This window comes from Cariama cristata, unplaced genomic scaffold (assembly GCF_000690535.1).
Source record: "Cariama cristata isolate BGI_N322 unplaced genomic scaffold, ASM69053v1 scaffold6849, whole genome shotgun sequence".
NCBI lineage: Eukaryota > Metazoa > Chordata > Aves > Cariamiformes > Cariamidae > Cariama > Cariama cristata.
In genome coordinates, this window is record NW_009633957.1 from 720 (window position 1) to 19,861 (window position 19,142).

Here is a 19,142-nt window from a genome sequence, read left to right on the forward strand (position 1 = left end):
CAAATGAGTATCAGGAGCTCCTTAGATACTCCTTATTGCCAATCTAATGGCCTTTCTCAGTTTAAGTGGTATTTACCAGTTCTGCTGGCTAATAGAAAATAGTTTCCTCTTTTTACTAAAGGCCAGTCTAAAAGTAGACAGGGAGCCAGGTTGGATATACTGCTTTGTCTAAACAGGTTGGCACCAAATCCATGTAGGTTTGCAGTAGGATGTGGGTGCCTGTTTTGTGTAGGTATGTATATCCCACATTCTTCAATAGGGCCCCAGTCTGTTAAAACTCAGCCCAGCTTAGAACATAGGACATGGTTTTAGCTTTTATATATATAGCTGCAGATAGAAAAGAAGGGTAGGTACTACCGTTCTCGTTTTAAAGCTGATGGGTGTCAGGGGAGAAGAAACTAGGCTTGCACCTTGGCTAGGTGCAAAGCAGGGGGAAAAAACCCACCTTATAGCCTAAAGCAGCATGATGTGGTATGTGTGTATACATTGCCTTTTCTTTTTAATCAATCACTAACATTGCTGCGGTTGGTGAGCAGGTGGGGAGTTAAAAGATGATGTGCTCATGAACCTTTCTGAGGCACGCCGGGAGAACAGCTCTACAAACTCGACCGAATCCCCCTGCCCCTCTGCGCCCACGTGGAGTCCCTCTGCGCTGCACCTTCCCAAGGGCAACAGCCAGCAGGCACGTTCTGTGTCAGTATCTACAATCCCATCTTCAGATTCTCTTGCCTCGAGCCATGGACCTTCTATCTATGCAGAAAACCTCCTGGACCCTTTTGCATTCCCCACACACAGTGGAAGGTTAACGCCAAGGACTCCTCACAGCATCACCATCACTCCACCAACCACTCCTCAAGCCAAGAGACGGCATAAGTTGAAGCCACCACGGACTCCTCCTCCCCCTTGCCGGAAGGTTTTTCAGCTGCTACCTAACTTTCCAACGCTCACAAGGAGCAAGTCCCATGAATCACAGTTGGGAAACAGGATAGATGAAGTTCCTCCAATAAAGTAAGCATGACAGTTCCTCCTTCCCCCTGGGCGCTGGTGGGCTGTGCTCATACCCAGAGGCATTCGGCGTTCCAGTTCTGACTCTGAAAGAGGTGGTGTCCCATTGCCTTGTCACGGTTTCACTGTAGCCTGAGAATCTCTGTCAGTGGGATATTCTAAAACAACCACAAAACCTACTTGTTTAATAGTGTATTTTACTTGAAATTTATTTGAATTTATTTAAAATTGCACCTGCTGGGGAGATTGGGATGGCTGCTGCTATTAAAGGGCCCAATCAGTTTTTCTCAACCATGTAGTGGCCAATTTTACATACTAGAATTCTCCTGTCTTTAAATGTTCCTCACAGTTCGAGTGACTGGTATTCTTTTATGTTTTTATCTTAAGATGTATTTTAGCTGCTAGTGTGAGCTTTAAAACACATTTATTACAGTATGGACAACTGTAGCTCTATAACAAGACAAATGGTCTTAGGCTACACCTTTTTTTGGACTGATCCAGGCTTTGGGATACACTTTTTTTTGGTGTAGGTAGGATGCAAGGTATTAATCTAACATTTAACTAATAGTTCAAACTGGGAAAGAAATGAATGTGCCTTCCAAAGACTGTGGCTATCTGTAAAGATCACAGAGACTTAGGTCAGCATCCAAATTCTGTGGCAGGCACTGGATCATTACAACTTACCCTAACTCTTTGACCACCTGAAGAGTTCAGAGAGCCTGTTCTACTCGGGACCTTTTTACCAAAATTGTGTTTTTATATGAGGGAAACTAGCCCAGCTGAGAATGGAGTTGAGATTTTGGGTGTGAGCATTAACAGCAAATGGCTGTGCTTCTGATGCTGCAGTACTGTATTTCTGCTGGTTGACATGAAAGAGTTCATTATAAATGCATAGCCTTGTAAGCAGTACAGTATTCTTCCACACTGTGAGTGCATATGAAGTGTGTACTAAAACCTGCAAATTGCTAAACCTCTAAATGCAGCAAGTGAGCATCTATGGCCAAACCACAGCTTTGTTTTGAAATTCAGTGTCAAGAACCTAGTTCTGCTGTGATCTGGGTCCCATTGAGTGAGTCTGATAGGAATTGCAAAATGTAGCACTTCTGCGATTGAGGCACTTCATGGAGCCTGCCAGCTGACTGCATTGTGCAGCCCCCTTAACGCTTCTCATCTGCAAGCCAAAACTCAGCTCCACTCTTGTGCGCTTCGCTCGCAGGCTGGAGCTGGAGCTGGAGCTCTACCCAGCAAAGACTACCATTTGTAGGCAGGAAAATATTGGTTATGCAGCAACTTCAGGAGCCTGTGCAAAACCAGAGATGTTTGTAAACCTGACGTCAGACGCTGCAGGAGAGTGCTTCTGCTGTAGCAAAGTGTGTATCCTGTCACATGAATATGAATGTTTAAGAAAAAAAATATTTTTTTTTCATTTCTAGGTTCGGTAAGAGACTTTTATGTCTTCATTTCATTGCTGAGAGAGAAGAACCTGTCCTTGTGCAGCGTTTGGAGGTCCTCAATAAGGCCTTCTACCTCAGAGTTCCTGTTAACTTTAACAGGAGCTTGGCCTTCTGGAGAACTGCAGGATGTTTACGTGGTCTTTTTTGTACCTGGGGTTTCTTCAGATGACAAAAGCAAGGAAAAGGAATATTGATGTTTAAAGAGTTAAAGCAAGGGGTTTGTGTGTAATTGCTTGTCTGTGACTTTGACAGCTGTTATTGATGCCTCTTGGTACTAGAAATAAGTTCATATCTAACCATTTAGCATCTTTGGATATTCGTTGCCAATGAATATCCAAATGTAATGAAATTAGACGGTTGCATGCAACTTTCCGAGAAACACTTCAGCATGTGCTTAAATGTGGAATGCTTCCTGTAATGTTGATGAGTCTTTTCACATGTTTAATGGCTTACAGGACTAGGACTTGTTTTTTTAATCCAGTAACGTATCAATGCTATTTAGTGTTTTAGCTATCCTGATGTGACTATGTGTGTCTGTCTCAGACACAACCTATAACCTTGGAAGCTAATGTAGAGAGATGTGGACATCTTGGAAAGTGTCTCACCTTTTTGTAAAGTATGAAAGTCCAAATAAGGACATTATAGCACCACACATATATGTAATGCCCTTTAAAACAAAAATCCCAGGAATTACTTTCAGAAATGAAAAAGCATAGAAAGAAAATTGTAAAATGAAAATGCAAGCAGAAATCTGAGCATTTCTCTGTGGAGAGTGATAGAATTTATGCAATAAATAAAAAAGGCATTAGAGTAAATTCAAACAGAAATTAAGAATTTTGGTGCTTCTATGCATGTAGTCATATTGTCTGTTTTAAAACCTGTGCTGTAGGCTCTTCTAAGTCCTATTCAATTCCAAACTTTTTGATATTCATTAGGACCCTTCAGTAAGGATTTAAGCATCTTAACTGATGTTAACAGCCATCTTAACTGTTGTATTGTGATTAATTCAGATGACTGCATTTGGATGGCCACACTAGATCAGCAACGTTCCTTGGAAAAGCAGCTAGTCATTCCAGCCTGTTCTAAGATGCTGAAGACCACAGATGCCTTTAAAGATTCACTGGAATAATGATAAAAAAGAATCTGGTGCCATCTAGGGTCAAATAAAGAGACTGGCTTTTTGTAAGCATTGGCAGTGTCCAGCCTTGAAGCTGTATTGATACTTGCAGATTTGAGTTTTCTCCAGATTTGCCATACAGCTATAGATTTAATTCAGGAAATATGCCAGAATCTTAGTATTTGAGAGTTTTTAGAAAGTTATGTCGTATAACCACTGGAGTGCTGGACTGGCATTCTGAAGTCTGGGTCTCCTTTTCTGCACTTATCTGCTAGTTAAGTGATCTCACATAAATCTTTTTATTCTTCTGAGTCACACTGGCCCTGTCTATAAAATGGAGATAATAATTTTCAGTGTAAAAGAATATTCTGAAGTCTACTGACACTGCGTGAAAACTGAGTGATGGTATTTGTGGTAAACCAATTGGGAATAAACCAATTGGCAGTAAAGTCTGAATTTCTACATTAAGAATGGCCTAGACTTAATCAGATGGACTTCTGAAATCCCTAAATATAAAACATAATGATTTAACAAAAAGAAGGAAGAATTATGATTCCACTACTAAATCTTGTCTTACATTGCTTCCGTATGAAAACAAAGAGGAGAGTAGTATCTGGTAGTAGCTTTACAGCAGAAGGCAAACCAGTCTCAGCTGTGCTACTGTCTCATGGCTACTAGTCCTTATCTGTAATAGTGATCACTTTGTTTCTGTCTAGACTGGTAAGCATGCTTGTGAGTAATGCTTCCCTAAAACATCCTTTTGTTCTCCACCAGAACTCTCCCAAGGATCCCCTCAAACGGTACGAAGAGACTTTGGCTTAGCTGTAACACACAGGTATGCAACACATGCTGCAGGAGCCACAAAGGAAACAAACTGAGGGTCAGAGCAAGACAGCATCCTATTTAGTGCGTTTGCAGCAGTCACGACTCTAAGATAGGTTTGAAGTTGGGTTGGGTGCCTCATTTGCCAAGTTCAGCCTTAACTATGTATTTCAGCTTCATTTCTTTTTAGTGTATGCACTTGAAATCCTTTATACAAAGCCCATTGACTCATGATTCTATAATGACTAATATACCAGCAGCAGCATGGTCCTATCACCCCATACATCACCAAGCATGCCAAATGTGCAATAATGCCTTTTCTAAAACACTTCCACTGCTATAAATGAAAAGAAAGCTGCTGCTTCCTCCCGACTTGGAAAGAGCATATATTTCCCTTTTTCTCCCTTGTAGCTTCCTGCATCCCCTCTTCCCAAATCCAAACCAAAACTGGACCAGTCAGTTCTAATGCCAAACCAACTTATCTGTTTAATTTTCTGGTAAAAGGGATAATACTCCCACCACCACCCACCCACCATAAATTAGGTCCCAGTTCTACAAAGATGCTCAGGTGAATTTAACCAGCACCACATGACATGTCCTGCTGAGCTGCGGAGGGACAGCAGTGACGAACAGGCAGCACACACTCACAGGCTGGATCTACACTTGGAGTGTGTGCTTGTTTCGTGTACTTAGAGACTTGCTTGTTTCATGAGGTGAAGCTCAATTCCAGATTGAGGATGTTTTATGAAAAGAAGTGGTATTCTGTCACTTGGGTATCTTTCACTGCATGAGGCTTCAGACCTGTAATTGCTGAGCTGCAGCTTTGAGGACCTTCAAGAGATGTGTGTTCGTGCACACCCCGTCTCCTTGTCAGAGGCACCTCTCAGCCCTATTCCAAGAGTGGAGAACTAAGCCAGAGGTCAGCAGAGTTAGTACCAGCCTTCTTTCAGTTGCTTTTGATCAGAAAAGTGAAAAGTCTTTTCCACAATACCACTTGCCCTTTTCAGAAAGAGTTGAACAAGTGTAGCCTGTCTGTAACTACCTACAACTGTTAATTTTGCCTTAGGCACAAGTTAACATAATTTTTCCCCTCTTGTCTCTACTTAGGTTCTCTACAAAGTCTTGGTTATCTCAGATTTGCCAAGTCTGTCAGAAAAGCATGATGTTCGGGGTGAAGTGTAAGTACTGCAGGTGAGCACATAGTGATGGTCTTTTTCAGAAGAACTTTGCATTTGATTCTTTAAAGTTTGCCAGTAACACTTGTCTCTTGATGTGATGTGCTCTTAGCAGTGGCATCATTTTTTCAGTCAGCTTCTGAACTGGCAAAGGGATGCTTTGGCACAACTTACACTTTAGGTTGGTAGCCTGACACTTGGATGAATCAAATTTATTTCCCTGCCACAGGCTTCCTACCTGATCATGGGCAAATCTTGTAGTGGGAGCTGGATACCTAAATAACAGTGAGGATTTTAGTTTTTGCTTCTCTGTCTGGGTTGTTACTCCAGAGTGCTGAGATCTTAGTGCTTCACTGTTGCTGGATGAGAGCCAATGAAGGTAAATATATTAAAAATAAATCAGATGCGAAGACATGTATATGGCTTTCATTAGCCTAATGACATACATAATGGGATTCTTCATATGAATGCATGCTGCTTTGGGGCCCGGAGCATTCCAGAACTCCCTCTAACATTAGCATAAGAATTACAAATTAAGGGTAGGCTTCCTCTTTTGGGGTAAGAACAAGTTGTTATTTAACATGTAATATTTCTCTTTCAGATTAAAATGTCACAACAAATGTACTAAAGAGGCACCTGCTTGTAGAATATCCTTCCTTCCCAGTAAGTAATTTTCTACAAATTCTTAGCATTTCAATGTAATTAATGGTATCGCAAGAATAAAAAGACTGATTAAAGCTTTTTTCTCCCTTCTCCAACCTGTTTTTCAGTAACAAAAATAAGAAGAACGGAGTCTGTCCCTTCTGATATCAATAATCCAGTAGACAGACCAACAGAACCACAATTTGGAACTCTTCCCAAAGCACTAACTAAAAAGGTACATAGTGACTGAAGTGAGTCTTGTGTCTCTAAGTCACTAAGGAGCTACAGTAAGGAGAGATGGCAGCAGTATCTTGCTGGTTGGAGCAAGAATGGCACCTTGAGCTTTCAGTTTGCATGGAGACTTTGATACATGACATTTTCTCCTTGTAAAACATAGGTTGCGCACAGCTTCAGCTGCCTACTTGCTTAGAAAAACTATGCTATGATTGAGGCTAGGGACAGCTTTCCTTTTTCTGTTGTTCAGTAAGCAGAGGGGAATTCTTTCTTTCTTTTTATTGTTTTCTCACAAGTTACTTTCCTTGCTTTGCAGGAGCATCCACCAGCAATAAATCATCTGGACTCTAGCAGTAATCCTTCTTCTACAACCTCATCCACACCATCTTCTCCAGCGCCTTTCCAGTCTTCCAACCCTCCCAGTGCAACACCTCCCCCAAACCCATCTCCTATGGGCCAGAGGGATGGACGATTTAACTTCCCAGGTAAACTCATCTTTTTCAGGAGACCTCTGCCAAGATCAGAAAGGCCTCTTTGCAAGCGGAGGCTGACCAGGACTTCATAAGTTTCTGAATACGTAGTTGTGTCTTAGGCAAGGTGTGGAGGTGTATCTTGTTACCTGATAAAAGAAAATGGTCTGTTCTTACAAGTTTTAAAGTGGTATCAGCAAGATACCTTTGCAGAAGACAGGTTATTGAGGAATGTTGGCACCTTTCTTAAATGATTTGATCTTTCCACGTTCTACTTTTTTGAAAAGGACTAAAAAAAAAATTACATTCTTTCTCCTCCGTTTTCTCATTGTATTGTAAAATGCATGCTGCCTGCTGAGTTTGGTCACCAGTGGCTTTAAATCATGAGTAAGTTGATTGCTACAGCAAAACGTAAAAATGAGAATTACTTTACCAGTCCCTTCCAAAAGATAACCAACAATCAACACTCATTTTTAAACCATTGACATACACGTATGCTGGAGAAGAATTTACCCTACATACTTTATAGATTAAGAACCCAAATGTGCATTCTTTACCAAAGGCAATAGAGGCAAGAATCTCCAACAACGGCAAAGATTTACATAGTGAGAATAAATTTAATTCTTTCAATCTGGAAATGAAGTCACATGCTGCTCAATAGCTTCCACATCTAACCTTCAACATTGCTATAGTTTGTGTCAAGCTTTTGATCTGTGAGTGAAAGTTGCTGTTTTAGCCTACTCAAAAGGAGCAGAAGCAGAGCAGGTTTAGTACAAGGATTCTACTGCAACTACTTTGTATTAGGACATACTGCTCAAATTCACTGAAATAAACAGATATGCTTGCAGATGGCTCATGAGCTTCAGCTTCTCTAGGTGCATCTCTGAAAAGCTGAAGACATGAGAGAGAATCAAAGCACCAGCCTTTATGTGGGCCTGCCTTTTAGCATTCCTGGGTTCTCTAAATTTGCTTCTGCTGCTTGAAATCTGAATGTGTTGTTTTCCCACCAGATTGTTTGCTTATTGGTAACATAACTTTCATTTGATAAGTATCATCCGTCATAGTCTTCCAAAAATGCATGTGCTGAAATTCACCCCCTCAAGCAGGCTGATAATCTACTAATCTGTTCCCAACAATGAGTTGGGACTAATTCATTGAATGCATATGGGGCACTTACTGATGATCCTCTAACTTGTTTGTGTTGTTTTTTCTCCTGGTAATTTTTTTTTTTTGCTGTTCTTTTTTAAAAAAAACAATTAATAAAAAAGCTGCCTACTACATTCAACATAGACAACAATTTATCTTCCCAGGTGAGTTGATTGTTTTAATTCTACTAACCAGCTTCTACTGCCAAAAAGTAACTTGTTTGTAAACTTCTGCATGCTGCCCAAGAACAATAATTCTGCTTTAAAAAAAACTATCTAAAACAATTCAAACTTTCTCTTATCTCAGTGTATAATTCAAGCCTCTCCTAATATGAGGTAGTGATGTGATTTATGTGCTAAGGCGAAACTTTGAATATTCAGTTGTAAGACAGTAACTTTCTACTGTGGGATTCTAAACACAGCCATATTCTTTCTTTAAAAAGGCTCACTTTTAGGGTTGTGTACCTGGCTAGTATACATGAACGCTGTCAGTTCAGGAATGCTGAGCTCACCTTTATGAACTCAGGCTCTTGCCTATGGGATTTAACAGTGATGCAACACTATTCATATATGGATTTACTTATACAAACTTTTCTCGGTCAACTGTTTGTGAACCATTAGAAACAGCTTGTTTATTTCCGAAGTTTCCAAAGTGAGAATTGATGACCCAGGTACAGGGTATTTATTACGAATTTTGGAAGGATTTGCAACCCAAGCTGAATTTCCTGTGCACTGGTGGCACTGGACAGGCTAGGTGCATTTGGAAGATATGACCTGCAGTATAGATGAATTCAAACGTCCTAGTTCTCTGAGGATTTAAGTATTTCTGAAGGCGTGTGAGAAGTTCACAGACAAGGACTGACATTGAAAGAACTACAGATATTACAGATGAGTAGGTGAATGGGAAGAAGACTGGGCTTGTAGGTATGTTAAGTACTAGGAAAGATGAGCGTAGGCTTACATGAATAGAAGTATAAAACCATGTTGTCTGTGGTTGAGTTTATAATTCCTGGGTAAGAAGCAAATAGTGACTATTGCAACATTTAAACATCCAATCTTATAAAAGATTAAAGTGTAAAATATGCATCATAAATGTTTCTACTTTCCTAGAAATTCCCAGTCCTGCACAAATAGCACAGCCTCCAGAAACAGCTGCAGACACTAAGTAAGTATAGTTTTAAATTCTTTTATTTGTATAGTGTTTACCTGATAATCTTCAGATCGCTCTGAAAGTGCTATGTTGTAACCAAAACTGAACTTACTATCTGAGAACTCACAGGATAATTGTAGTCAGCAAGGATGATACTGGTATTCCTAATTTTATAAAACTGAATCTGATTTTTACTTTAAATGGGACAGTAAGAAGTCCATGCCTTTAGTATCTAGTTATGGCTATGTGTGCACTCCCGAGATCAGAAAGGTCCAATGAAATGGAAGTTACGGAGTTGTACAACTAAAAGAGCACGGCACACTGAGCCACAAGCAAACATCTTTTTAAGGATCTGAACTGTAGCGCATGCAAAAGACTTCAGCCTGCGTTGCCAGTGCTCACAATTGCTTCCCCACTGTAGGTGTTTCAGTAGTAGGAATGGGAGTAGCCGTTAGTGGAACACGTTATAATAATGTAGCCATGCCACTGCCCAGTCAATTCCTACCACTTCATCATGGAAAATCACTTCAAAGTCTTCGTCCCTCATTTGCTAAAGTAAGCTTCAAAAGTCCTTATTTGTTAAATGGAGCAGTAATGGTACTCTTCTCTGACCTACTATAATGCTATCAAGATCTCTTCTCTCTTTGCTTCTTTCTATTCCACTAATGGCGTACGTAGCAACCCACTTTCCTAACTCAGGGGGATATGCAAACACTATTTTTCACTGTAAACCTGTCTTCTCTTGCTAGTGCTGATCAACAGCCAGACACAGATGGAGTTGAATGTGAAGCAGAGGTAGGTTTTCTAGTTTGCCCTCTTGTACAATCGGAAATGCCATGTTGAAAGCACAATGAGCATGGGCTTATGCTTTGCATAGGAAAGCCTTTCGATACCTATTCATGAGTCTGTGATTTTGGTAGTGCCTAAACATGTGTTCAGCTTGTAGTATGAACACTGCAATGGGTTTCTGTAGGGATGAGTAAACCAGTAGAGGTAGAATCGATGCTTTCAGCAGAAATTACTGGATTTTGGATCAAGTGAGTTGGTTTTTGGAGGATTTCTCTCTAACAGGAGAATTTTAGTAATCTCAAAAAAAACCTGCACCCACATTTATTTGAAGAAAAAAGAGGTTCTTGACCCTTCCTTTTAGAATGGTCTGTAGCATTTTGCCCCACACTGAAGGCCAAATCCTGAGAGATACTGAGTGCCTAGATGTTAGTGCTGGTTCTACAAATTCAACTCTATATGGGATAAAGCCTTTCTTGTTTTCACCGGCATGCACTGAGATACAGAAGATGTATGCCTTTTTGTAGCCTTCTGAGATTACTTTGTCCTATGAGGTATGTTTCTAGAGCCGTAGTCAAACGCATACGCCCACCCCACCCAGGTGGGACTCTCACCGTATGTTTCCCTTCTCTTTTTGTGAACAGGTGGAAGAAACGGAGACTAATAAATCAGAACCTGAAGACGATGAGGATGAGGTAGAGGATTTGCCAAACAGACGGCCCCACTTGCAAGGGATGATTTATCGCAAACCTAGCCAGACCAGCGTCTACCTGCAAGAATGGGACATTCCCTTTGAACAGATTGAACTGGGGGATCCTATTGGGCAAGGACGATGGGGGAAGGTTTACAAGGGAAAATGGCATGGGGAGGTGGCCATCAGGCTGCTGGAGATAGATGGGAACAATCAGGATCATCTCAAGCTCTTTAAAAAGGAGGTGATGAACTATAGACAGACTCGGCATGAGAATGTGGTACTTTTCATGGGAGCATGCATGAACCCTCCTCATTTAGCAATCATTACCAGGTAAGGATAGAGCATCTTAGTATTATTTTTAATATATACATATTATCTAGATAGATAATACTTACTTTTTATTTATAAAAATAAACCTGTTACTGCAGTCAGGAGGTGGCAGACATGAATGCAGTCTGTGTTGCTCAGAGTTTTGGATACTAGGGTTGTTTCCTTTTAGGGAACATACAATATTTTTTGGCAATTTTCTTATCACTTTTGAATTCTTAAATAATAAAATTCAAAAAGCAGGAGAAAAAGAAATACCTGGAACAGGCTGTTCCTCTGCCGTCTACTTCCAGATGGTTCTAATTCAGCAAAGTGACAATAAACCAATGTGCGAGGCTGATGATGCAACAGTTACCTCTTCCTTTCTGTTCCTCTTGGGGACACTTGCTGATTAGGCAAAAATGTTAACTATTTTTCTCCTTTCTTCCATTTTCAGTATTTAGTTGAAATGAGGATCATGTAGTCTCTAAATAACAGCTTTTTAGGATGTTCATATGCAGGCTGAATGTAAGTTAAGGCCAAGGGCATGCCATTCTCGTAGTCTGGTAAGGAGGTACTCGGTCATTTCTAATTGCCAGTTCCAAAGGAAGTTTCCTGCCTCAGTGACCAGTAGCACCAGCAGCGAGGGCTGGTGCTCAGACTTTGAAAACTGGACTTCAGATGTCAGAGCAGCATAACAGCAGCTGGATCTCTGAAGAAACACAGAAGCATTTGTTGCTTATCCTACAGCATCCTTACATGTGTACACCCACACAGATGTAAATCAGTTGGGTCCTTAAAGTTCTCCAAAATGGCATTTCTCAGCAGTGAAAGAGGGCTGAGTTTCTGTCAACATGATAAGAAAACCAACTGAACGTTCACTATTACGTTCTTATTTCCCTCCAGTATTTTGAATACCTTTTTAAGGATTGTTGTTCCTCTTTTCTGTAGCTTCTGCAAAGGAAGAACGCTTCACTCCTTTGTAAGGGACCCCAAGATATCCCTGGATATTAACAAAACCAGGCAGATAGCACAGGAGATCATTAAGGTAAGGGTATATTATGCTAACGGAGACATCCACTTTCTGGGCAGTGCCTCGGCAAGAGTTTATAGGCTGCACAGCTAGCGAGGTTCTGTAAATCTCAGTAGGCTGACAGGGTGTTGCAGCAGGAGATACTCAAAGTTGGCTAAAAAAGTGCTAATTTAGTGAGCAGTAAGCTAAAGGCCTGTAAGGAGAGAAACAGACCTTTTGCTTGTCAGTAAGGGGCTGAGGAGGGAGAATTTAGATAAAGGGAACAATGAAGAAAGGTGTGCAGGACCAGTTTCCTTCCCAGTCTCTTCTCTTGATTAGTAACTGCAGCTAAGCTAACGCATTCTGAAGTAGGTGGCATTTTCTCCCAGATCTGCACAGTGCCTTCTGTGCTTACTTTCAATATTTCTCAACTGAAGAAGCATTTCTCAAGCTGCTCTTTTCTTTTCTGGCAGAAATATCCTGTGAATTTAGTGAGCAAACTTGTGTCAGTTGTTCATTGTTCTTACACATAGCTGCCGTGTCCCCACTTGCAGTTAATCATTTACGCTAGTGTAATGAGAGCAAATGTGTATTAGAAAGCAAAGCATGCTTGTAAATAATAATAATAATAAAAAAGTTTACTTCTCTGCATATATTTCCCAGGGTATGGGGTATCTTCACGCAAAGGGGATCGTACATAAGGATCTGAAATCCAAGAATGTTTTCTATGACAATGGAAAAGTTGTGATCACTGACTTTGGATTATTTGGAATTTCGGGTGTGGTTCAGGAGGGAAGGTAAGTGGAGGTTTCAGTGCTTGATCCACTTCTAGAATGAGAAAACATTTTGATGCGTTGAGGGAAACATTTTGATGCGTTACACGGTACAAGTGAGGAGTGTTGATTGCTTTAGTACCTACACATGTTTTTGGAATGCGCACTTTTTCTTTGTTTTCTTTTTTTAGGCAGAGTTCTTACTACAGTTACAGTAGCACAGAGCTAGGAAGTTATGTATGAATTAAGACTCGGAACACAGAACAAACAAAACTTTAAGCCCAAGAATAAGCTGGAGAGTCAGGCTAACTCAGGCATATTTTTTAACATGGCAAGAAAATCAGAAAGGGAACATCAGCGAAAACATTTGAGTAAATAAAGTCAAGGCGTTTGAGTAAATAAAGTCAAGGTGAAGCAAAGGTGTGGGTCATGCGCTGCTGCTTGGTTGAAGTAATAGTGTTTCAGTGCCACTTCTTTCTTTTGAACTCAGGAGGGAGAATGAATTGAAGCTGCCTCATGACTGGTTATGCTACCTGGCCCCTGAGATTGTTCGTGAGATGGCCCCTGGGAAAGATGAAGACAAGCTGCCTTTCTCCAAAGCTGCAGATGTCTATGCCTTTGGGTAAGAAAGAAACACCTAGGAGTACCATGGGAGCTTACTAAATGAGACCTGAGCCTTGTGCATCAGTGATCCTCTTCTCACAGACCCGGGATTCTAGCTGGGACGCATTTTCCTCACCTACTACAAAAGTCATAGGTGGGAGGTGTGTGGGGCGGGAGGGATTTGCTGCACAGCTTTAGACACCTTCCAGAGCTTATCTGAAGAAATTGGAACAGTGTCAGGGTTTTGTATCTTTCTCTTAAGAGTGGGCAAAGGCTTGATTTGTCTGTTGATGTTGCAGGACTGTGTGGTATGAGCTCCAAGCAAGAGAATGGCCTTTCAAGAACCAGCCTGCAGAGGCACTCATCTGGCAGATTGGAAGTGGCGAAGGAGTGAAACAAGTCCTTGCAACTGTTAGTTTGGGGAAAGAAGTCAACGTAAGTACCTCAGTTGCAGGAATCCTTCCATATAGCTATTTATGAGGGAAAAATAAAGAGGAGATTTATTTTACTGATATTATAACTCTTAAGATAAAAGCAGGAGAGAGAACAGATTAGAATGGGACACGTAGATACTAAGCCGCTGCCTTTAACAGTCATACAGAAGTGGACATCCACTGGTATGCAGGATACTGTTTGATTGTGGTAATGTCCAAGACCTCTATTAAACTGTATCTCTGGCTGGGCTTGCAGAAATCACAGTGCTCAATCAGTTGCTTGGTCTGCACAGCTGACCTGTGAACTAAGTGGAGATAATGAGCCACAAATATCCTTTGCAGGAAATTCTCTCCGCGTGCTGGTCATTTGATCTCAGTGAGAGACCTAGCTTCACTGTCCTCATGGATATGCTTGAAAAACTGCCAAAATTGAATCGTCGGCTCTCCCACCCAGGGCATTTCTGGAAGTCTGCTGAGTGAGTATTTGCTGCTGTTAAGAATGTTTGTGCCACTCAGAATTTGCTAACTGGTCGTTTCTGTGCTTTATTTTGCCTTCTTGGGGGCTGTCAGACCTCTGATGGGAGAGTAACAGTGTGATGTTCTGCTTTTCTAGTTACTAGGAAATTATGCAATTAAGCTTGCATGCTTCAGGCAGTTCATTTCCTACTTCAACATATTCACCTCCCTCCTTCAGTAGATTACTTATCCAGCTTTATATTTGAGTTCAGAGAGTATCTACCAACAGTGTTGGAAAGGGCCCACAACCCCAAAGTGGTTACAATTTCCCCTATAATGGCTTGTACTGACTGAGGAAGGGAAGGACCAAAGAATGTGCCACCGTTTCCCTTGGAAACTGAACTGTCAAATTTTGGAAGAGTCCTAAGTTCGTAGCCTTCCTCAAGGAGCATGTAGGGGGGAAAAAAATCCAACTCCCTCCTCCTCTTTATGGAAGAGTGCCCAGTTTGCACAGGCAGATAAAGAAATGCAGCGTTAGTCCTGACTGAGAATAACTGACTTCTGGGGAAAAACCAAAGTAGGGTGGTAATCATGTGTCAAGTGATTTAGAAATGCTGAAGATGCAGTAAACTGACAGCTAGGAGCGAGTGGCAATGTTTGGACTGAATCTCTTAAGTTGGAATTATGTCAAGATCTGGACCAAAGAAAGATAAATCATGAGAAGTCAGCATAAATCCTTGCTGGATCGTGATACTTTCAAAGTCAGTTTCTGTACTGCAATTGGGGAAGAAAGGTCTCATACAATCGAACATCTGTAGACTGTCAAAACTGGAAGAGGTCCCTCAAAACACCTGATTGTACATCCCACAACATCTGTTGTGACAGACCAGACCAGCATATAAAATTAATTCCAGTTCAGACTGGATGAGTATAAAGCCACAAGGCCTAAAACTTTCAGCCTCCCTTCTCATGAATTACCTGTCACTCTCAGAGAAGAATGGTTTCCAGTTCCACTTGTACCAAAATCAAGTGGAAGCAAAGCAGATACAAGTTCTGGAGCCAGGAGACTGAAACCCCCACCCCAGAGCACTTTTGTGCCAGTTGTCCAATTTCCACTGCTGACTGCTGTTACCCCGAGAGGCTCCGACGGACGTCGGTGAACGGGCTGGGCCTGCAAGCCCCAGTGAAAGACAGCGACCCCCTTTCAGAACCCCGCTCACAGTTTCTGTTAGGCACAAGGTTACATCTTGGTTTTTAAAGCCTGCAGGAGATCAGATGTGTTTGCGACCAGTGCCCATTTACCACGTACTTTGCTCAGTGTTTATTTTCATCTACTGAACCTCTAATATTTATTTCCTCTTTTTTCCTCCTTTTTTTGATGTTTAATCTGCCCCTTTCTTTCCCATAACCCTTCACGATCTTTCTGCAATACCTTATCGTAACTAACCAAATGCTTTTGTTTGCTTATATGATGACTACTGTCCTGGCGTTTTGTGCTTTGGTGGGTGTGGTTTGTTTGGGTTTTGATTGAAAATTTTGCCATTTGTCTCTTGTGCAATTTCCCCAACATTTGTACTGGGTCTCTGATACCTTATGATGTCTAACAACTTTAAAATGTGGAATGCTTCTCCCAGACTGTGGCTTCATCCTTGTACAGAAGGACACTATTAGCAGCAAAGACTGAATGCCTACTACCCACTCACTGATAAGTAGCACTGTCTGTTATTTTTTCCTTGAACTGGACAGGTATAAATGTATACTACACCACTCGTTTTAAAAAGGGACAACGAAGGCTGGAGAGAGCCGTACCTTTGGCAGTTGTCTCTGCATCGTCAGTGACTGCCCCTGTGTGCTATGACACGTAGTTGGGAGGCAAGGTGTCTTGCAATGTCAATTGTCTACATTTTTTAAAGTAAAAATTTAAAGAGAAACCAACAAAATCTGAGCTAAAAAATGGACCTGTGTGTAATTGCTGCTTCTTATCAGTCCTTCAGTCATAATTTGAGAAACAGTTGTTTGTTTTTTTTTCCCTCTTCTGGCCTAAAGCACACCAAACCGTATTTCCAGTCACAGCTTGTCTTGGCCAGATCTATACCCAGCTACCTCGAGTTTGTGCTTTGCACTTATCCATTCCTTCAAGTCAGCTGGCTTCACTTGTGACATTTCCTCCTATTTTTTTACTATTTTTTTTTTTTAACTAATCCTGCCTTGCCTCAAAGGAGGATCGTTGTAATTAAGTCGTGTTATGTTATGAAGACAGCAATTCTTTTGCCAGGAGATCTGTGTGATACAGCAGTGTCCTTTGGTAATATTTGTATCTTTCTACAGAAACACACTGTGCTCCAACACTACAGTTCTGTGTGTCAACACTTTGATTGCCTCATTTCTCTCAACAAAAAGATCCACTTGTGTTGGATCATTAACTCTCATGACTGATTTGACATCTTTTCACCTACCTAAGCAGCCACCACAGAGCAGACTGAGAGCCCAGGCTGTCGACACATTCCCGTGCAGATGATCACGCTCTTGCACTGTCCTCTAACATCACATTGGAAATGAACTTGAAGTAATGCTTCCCATTTGGGCAGTCAGTTCATGAGAATGCTCAGTTCCAGAGCAATTTGCCAAGTGATTATTTTGCATTAGTGTTTCCACGGGGAGTTAGTCTCGAACAGCTTGTGGAACTGCAGAACGATGCCTTATGTAGTAGCTACCCTAATGATTTTTGCCTGGGTAGGCGGACTGACGTCCCCCCTTCACCACCACAAGTGGTTCATGTCAATTTGCATACATTACTACTTTCTCTCTGCTCAAAGCATTTAATAGGGGAGAAGTACTTGAAGTGTCAGTATTAATTATCAGTATTGACAGCTGAATTAGTGCTCATTGAAATGAAAGCGCAGGCAGCTCAGTTGTTGTTCATCTCCTGCAAAACGCGTTATGTTCAAGTCGCACTTGGGAGGCTCCCTGTAGCCATGCCAGCTGGAGACCGGCTCGGATTCCAAACCCCCTACAGACATGTTCACATCCCCTCCGACAGATCCTTTGAGAAACATTGCACTAACCCCATGCTTTATTCTGGTGTAAGCTTTATAATATGTAGTTCTCAAGGGCTTGCTTTAAATAACTGAAAACTAACTCTCACGGTGTCTTTTTCCCTTCCCTCCCATATTTCTTTGTAGGTTGTAGCTACTGGTGCAATAATGGGCTCCACCTTGCATGCTTCCATGTGTTGTATCCTAACCGGCAACTTGGACAATCACCTTCCATTTAAAAAAGCAGAAACAAACCACGAAATTAACCCATGGACATAATCAACACTTTATCCGAATTCTCCTTTTCTGCCTTTTTCCGCTTGGTGTGGGCTGTTAGCTTGAATAACAACTCCTGTCTGCAAGAAGTTACTGTCTAACAACGTGGCCGTCTCTCACTTCTGAAGCATTTCAGCAGGCTGTAACTTCTTCCTGGAGAGGGTCTAGTGATCTGCTCCCTAACTAACCAGGTGCAAGCACCAGCAAGTTCCACGTGTCCTGCCCAGCAAGGCGGGGGTTTTCCCGAAACTCGTGCGGCCTGCGCAGGTCCGGCAAGTCTCACGAGGCAGAGGGCTGCAGCTTCTGAGCTGCAGTTGGAGGTTTTGCCTGTCATCTTAGTACTGGACTGGGGCTTTGTGACCAAAGGTAACAGGTACATTTTCACAGGCCCAGCCGATGACTGAACACTCCACTTGCACTGCAAACCGAGCAGAGTTCAGGGCCGGATCTGGGTCTCCCTTGGGACCAGAGCCAGCATTGAAGCCAGAGTCGATTTTGTCAGGGGCTGGATGAAGCCGGTGCAGTTTGCGAGTGGAAAGGAGGGTGGTCCGTGCTCTGCTTGGAGCGGACTGCAGTCCCTTAGCCTGCTGGGGACCGGGCCACAAGTGGTGTCCAGAACTGGCCCACCTGGGCCAGCTGGGATCAGCTACAATGCTGGAGGAGGAAGGCAAGAACACCCTCCAGTTCCTCCTCCTTCTCCTCCTCTTGCAAATCTAGCGCTTTGAATTTTATGGTTTGCTTCTCTTTTCATCCCCTGCTCAGCAAGAGGTCTGACTTAATGTTAGGGGCTTTGCAGAATTGTAGGTAACACAGCAAATATGTGCCTTTTTAGAAAAGGTCTTTTTTATTCTTTACCAATTCACAATGCTGAAAAACTATCTTGTCTCAGAGGGGAGAGGACAGGGACAGAGGAGGATCTGCACCAAGAACCAGAGAGGTTTCTGCTCTCTTCAGTGAGGACAAACACACCCGCATAGTCATTCTCAGAAAGTCTCCTGCAAGAGCTCACGTATTCAGGCTGTCTGCTCTGCTGTCACCTGAGTGCGTGTGTGTAGGAAGGCATTTTGAAGTGAAAACGTTTCTAGCTATGCTAACAGTTTAAGGGCCAAGGAAAAGACATCTTGATGCACTTGCTACAGTCTATAAAGAGGAGCAAATGGCTTTGGGTTTCTTCTGTTGGTTGGTTGGTTTTTTTAACCAATTGATGCACCTTGTCAAAACACCCCTTCCTTTTAAAAATAAAATTCTGTAGGTCATTTTTTCCTTCCCTTCAAGGAAACCAACTGCCCATTGAAAACAAGTGTCAGGCTTGTACTCACCTTAGGTACTTACCAAACCCTCCTGTTCCTCCAATTTGAGGCAAATCAGGTTTGTGCTGTATGTTTCCACCAGTGAGGTTAGCGTGAATAAGTTCATGTGTTTGCTGCTTAACTACTTAAACTGCTTTTCTGAAGTTGTACGAGATCAGAATCTAACCCATTTTAGCTCCTTTTAGAAGACTGTAGCTTTGTAAGAAAAATTAAAAATTAATAACTCTTTCCATCTCCCTTATC

The 19,142-nt window shown here is 41.8% G+C and overlaps 1 protein-coding gene across 1 annotated transcript in view; it reads left to right on the forward strand.

Moving 5' to 3' along the window:
• Positions 1–536: 536 nt before the first annotated feature.
• KSR1 (kinase suppressor of ras 1) overlaps positions 537–19,142 on the forward strand; it is a gene marked incomplete at its 5' end in the record, with an annotated part of 18,929 nt that continues 323 nt past the window's right edge. The window contains 16 exons of the mRNA XM_009706970.1: positions 537–1,008; positions 2,439–2,443; positions 4,351–4,411; positions 5,506–5,589; positions 6,175–6,236; positions 6,344–6,450; positions 6,766–6,934; positions 8,188–8,229; positions 9,175–9,229; positions 9,964–10,009; positions 10,645–11,024; positions 11,952–12,048; positions 12,676–12,809; positions 13,276–13,407; positions 13,688–13,823; positions 14,165–14,298. Of these exons, the coding sequence (XP_009705272.1) occupies positions 537–1,008; positions 2,439–2,443; positions 4,351–4,411; positions 5,506–5,589; positions 6,175–6,236; positions 6,344–6,450; positions 6,766–6,934; positions 8,188–8,229; positions 9,175–9,229; positions 9,964–10,009; positions 10,645–11,024; positions 11,952–12,048; positions 12,676–12,809; positions 13,276–13,407; positions 13,688–13,823; positions 14,165–14,298 (2,116 nt within the window). The remainder of the gene's footprint in view (positions 1,009–2,438; positions 2,444–4,350; positions 4,412–5,505; positions 5,590–6,174; positions 6,237–6,343; positions 6,451–6,765; positions 6,935–8,187; positions 8,230–9,174; positions 9,230–9,963; positions 10,010–10,644; positions 11,025–11,951; positions 12,049–12,675; positions 12,810–13,275; positions 13,408–13,687; positions 13,824–14,164; positions 14,299–19,142) is intronic.